The 4,793-nt window shown below is 33.4% G+C and overlaps 1 protein-coding gene across 1 annotated transcript; it reads right to left on the bottom strand.

The window, feature by feature from the left end:
* Nucleotides 1-223: 223 nt before the first annotated feature.
* Nucleotides 224-3,753, bottom strand: LOC105565395 (circadian clock-controlled protein-like). Its single transcript, XM_012018551.1, has 5 exons — nucleotides 3,620-3,753; nucleotides 1,838-1,924; nucleotides 1,413-1,679; nucleotides 1,142-1,300; nucleotides 224-774 (listed from the first exon to the last, which is right to left on the bottom strand). The coding sequence occupies exons 1-5, from the start codon at nucleotides 3,693-3,695 to the stop codon at nucleotides 626-628; spliced, it is 738 nt and encodes a 245-aa protein (XP_011873941.1). The 5' UTR covers nucleotides 3,696-3,753; the 3' UTR covers nucleotides 224-625.
* Between the last annotated feature and the right edge of the window lie 1,040 nt (nucleotides 3,754-4,793).

Raw genomic sequence — 4,793 nt, 5'->3', positions numbered from 1 at the left:
AATATAATTATAATTTATAGTAATTATTAATTAAAAAAATGCTTTAACTATTATGTAACTTATCAAGAGAATGGAATAATGTAATCTAAAATATAAAGATAAGGATAAAATAAATGAGGATGTCGAATGACGCGCGTAATGTATTGTTCTAGTGTGTTTAGATTAACGATAGATAATTTGAAAGGAAGCTTTCACGAGAATGAAAAATGACTCGGAAAAATCATTAAATTTATATATCTGGCACTCTTTATATAATATTCTTTTTGATGTTTATAACATCTGTGCTTTACATGTACAATCACTAGTGGAAACAGCAGTAACACAATAATAGTAACAATAATAAGAATAACCTATGTTTACACGTTACATAATTTTACAATAAACTCGCCATTGTCGCACTATTCACACGCATGTCGATGTCGTGCAGATCTAAATAACACTATCAGGAGTTACACATGGTGAGAAGAAAAAACTTATCACGTCGAGATGTTCGTAGACTTCAGAAACTGGAATTTCGCGTTCCTCTTCGCTGGTTTCGAGTAGCCACCCAAGATATTTGTGATTCCAAATTCGGCTCTCTCTCTCTCTCTCTCTCTCTCTGGGGGAAGGAACGCCTTCATGGATTTCAAGGGAACATCTTTGAGAAGGACACCTTCGACGTTACACGGTTCATGAGCTCAGTAACTTTTTCGTCCCAGTGCTTCTCAAGGAACGGCAGGACTGAATGATACATGCTCGGCCAATATTCGTTCACGAATTTCATAGCAGCAGAATCTGAAAGTGAAATTTCGTGACGGTTGTGACAATACCATCATAAAGAATGTCGACGCATAAAAAGGCAAATTAGCCGGTTTCTCTGCATTATGTAACGAGGGATTGTGGAATAGGTATCAGAGTTTCCCATCGAATAATTAGCAAGAAATTGCTGAAGTGATATAACGAGTTAATTAAAGCTAATGAAACAGGCAATTACGACAGGGACGAACGAAAGAGTACAAGTCCCGCGCCTACTATTGTCATAACTCATGGCTTACGAAAAGAAATCAATTTTTATCGTTCATGAAAATATGGAAATATGAAAGTCAGGTAAACGCAAATGCATTCTTAGTCGAAGAACATTTTCAAGGAATTGTTTACTTACTAAGTTCCGCGTTACCATTGAACATGTCACTGAAATAGACGTTCAGCTTTCCAATTTCTGGATCTATATGGAAATGTTCAATCGTCCATCTATCGTTAGCTACGGGCCCTTCTGTTATCATTGTGGCTGTAATGTCTTCCGCGGTAATGTTGAAGTATCCTAATGAGATAGATAATCAAACATATTATATATCTTTTACATGAATATTTAAATCTTAATAACACGAATATATTTTAATACTGCCAGTATTGAAAGTAATACATTTGCGTACCGTCGCCGTGAATTTGCAACAGTCCGAAGGCTCCCTCTGCCTTGTAATTACCCTCGATAAATACTTTCGGCACATCGACGTCAACATCCACTCTAAAGTAAGTGTCGGAATATTGCGGTCTCACAGCCAAGAATCGAATGTTTGCAAGTCCATAGACTTTAGTATTTGTGATTGTTATGTCCGCATGCATGTCGTTACCTTCGTACAAGGCTCTTTCCTGTTCAATAAAATACGGATCCAAGGGTGGTACATCGAATTTTGGTATACCTTCCGAAAAAGATTAAATTACGTGATATATTTAAATAAATTAAATAATGACATATCTCTCTTTGTTTATGCATATTTAAGTAATAATAAACGTAATGCAAATTTGGCGATTTCAACTAATTTGAATAGAAGTATTATCAATGCTCCAATCTTAATACCTGGGATAAAGTTCTTCCATACATCTTGCATCGAATTTTTCATGCAACCCGCATAATCATCTGCATCATGTTTGCAGGTTGTTACAGCTGTGAAAAAGTATATAAATTATTAATAATAATGATAATTACAATTAATTATTTATTTTAACTGTTATTGTATTTACGGTAAAAAGTAACAGAGTTTAATCTTTCTATCAATTACTTAGATATTGTTCACTTCATTCATTATCTTTGATGATAATTTTTTTATTTTAATTTTACTAAGTATTTAACTAGAATATATTTGACATTATGAGTTATTGTAGTAAAATCCCTCTCGCGTAAACTAACATGGGAAATTCTACACGATTTGAATTTATTGTGGTTAATATTAACGTTTCCTTTCCTCGATAGTAAAACCACAGTTACAGAGTGCACCAATCAATATCAATTTTCGTAAAAAAACGTATTTGGTGTTTCGTCAAAAAAGAGAGAGATTGCTATTGAAATTAGCATAATTAGTGGTTAAGATGTGTAAAAAATGGTAAAAATATATGATTAACCGTTTAAACTTATGCAATTATTATCCGCTCAACCGTAAGCGTAAGTCTACGCACATGCAAACTTACATTCGGAATTACTGAGCCATTTAATTATAGGTATAAATAAATTCAGAATATTACAACACATACACACACACAAACAATCTCTGAGAGAAATAGAAGAAACTAAGTAGAAAAGAAAAACGTTTATATGGAAACATTTATCGTGGTTTTTCCAAGCAATGCAAAATTAAGTATTTATTATTGTCACTGTAAGTTGGTTAAAAATTAGAATAAGAAAATATTTGCAGATTCGAAAAATAAAGAAAGACCTGCCAAGGTTAAAAATAAATAAGTGTTGAGAATGGTAAATAATTTATTAAAAAATTAATGCAAATTATGCTGCATATGCTCAATATTCTTTATTTAAATAATCTATCAAAACGCTCGATTATAACATTTATCTTTTGTATACCAAAATTTTATCTTTACTGTGAAAACTATAAACTGGTTTACGGTGACGATCATAAATAACTTTACATCGTATCTTGGAAACAAAAGTATAAGCGAACCTATGCTTATATGTAGTTTTATTTTCATTTTGGATGCCTCTTTGTACGCTCGAACATACCGGCTATTAAAACATTATCTTATTCGCTCACACTTTAATCTGATTCACTTTGTGATAATGTACGATTCATTTTGTCAGTGCAATTTCTTGAAACCAGTTGTCAGTTGTGCATAGATAAAACGTAAGAAAGCGAAAGTAGTATCCGCGTCATAATTAATATATCAATAACACTCTGAAAATTGCGTTACTTATTTTATTTATACAGCTGGTATAGTATAACTTATAATTCATATAATTCATTATAATTTTTACCTTAACCATTGACTCACAAGAAAATAGTATAGGTCATAAACAATTTCATGTTACGATTCTATGGACAATAGCAACTTTTAAAAGTGACACCGCTAGTTACAATTCGTAATCTATTTGTAAGACGGCATATCACTGATTCATCGAGACTCGATTGAAGTATCACATGCAAATATTATTTAATTATGTGTATATTACATTAGCACTTCAACTATTCGGCAAATAGTTAAAATTGATATTGTTTCAAAGTTAATTAAAATTCTGCTGCTTTACTGCTCCTTGCTCCAGACAAGATTGAAACGAGGTAAACAGTAAATTTGAAGTTGTAGAAATAACCCTTAGATCAAACGAAGGGAATTGACGATTGAAGAAAGGACTTACGAAAGTCAAAATCCTCGTCAGCCGCAGCGAGCACAAACGCGGTAGCGCAGAATAGGGTGAGCGCGTAGAACGACATCCTGCCTGGTTAAAAATCCTGGCGGCTAGCCTGGCCAATTATAAACACTCGGTTTATATAGTTTCCCGACTCAAGGACTTGGCAAAGATACGTTGCAAAATTGCATGTCATTAAACGCGCGAGAGGCGAGGAGCAGCAGCGGCACTTGATCAGTGGCGGTAAACTTAAACGCGGCTGTGACAGCCACGTCCGGCAAGTAGTGGTGGAGACGAAGAGGATGACTGTCATGGACTTTAAGTCATATATTGCACTGATACGGAAAGATGGAGAATTTACAATATAATAGTTGAACAAAATTATAATCAATCTAAATAAAAGAGGTGAAAAAGAAAAAAGAAGAGAGTCACGACAAACAGAATTTTTTTTAAAGGATGGGAGAATTCTCTGACAAAAATTGCGTAACAGACTTTCATAAAGAAAGAGAAAAAAGAAGAATATATAATACTAGTGACGACGATCATCTTTTTGATCCACTCTATACTTCCGATTTTTTTTCTTTGTCGTGGCATTGGCATTTTAGGTTCGGTGCAAATAAGTTGCAGGACATTGTTGCACTTAGTAAAACCATTTAAGTTCCAAGAACTGCGTAGGAGCAAGGTTATTCCCCTTAACGTTATCGTTTCTGTTTGAATTTAAAATGAGATAAATGTATAGGGAAATTATAAATGGTGCACGCGTTAGCTCTCAGTCCTTTTTCACGAGGTGCCCCACCTCGTGCGACACTCGACAATCCTGGAATCTCCTCACAGAATGACACTCACGTTTAGTTTTAGTTTTAAGTACAATACAACGCGACTCATTTATGCTCACAGCGTGAGTACAATTGCTATTGATATTAGCAGCCTAACAATTAGTACTAATCTCTGTAATCTTTATACTCAGGACATTCTATTCATTATACAAAATTATAGATATTACTTGTATCCAGATATTGGACTTGTATATTATCTGTCGAATTCTTAAAATATTTTAGTAATGCCCTAAATATTGACACTTACAATTATTACGACTCTTCTAATCATACATTTTTATAAATAACTTGGGTGTTGAAAAATTAAATGAAATAATTTTTTTTCCAATAAGCTAAAATAAATTGAA

This window comes from Vollenhovia emeryi, unplaced genomic scaffold (assembly GCF_000949405.1).
Source record: "Vollenhovia emeryi isolate VEMERY1.0 unplaced genomic scaffold, V.emery_V1.0 DF939152.1, whole genome shotgun sequence".
Lineage (NCBI taxonomy): Eukaryota > Metazoa > Arthropoda > Insecta > Hymenoptera > Formicidae > Vollenhovia > Vollenhovia emeryi.
The sequence above is the reverse complement of the archived record's forward strand: the minus strand, read 5'-3'. Positions and strand labels throughout refer to the sequence as shown.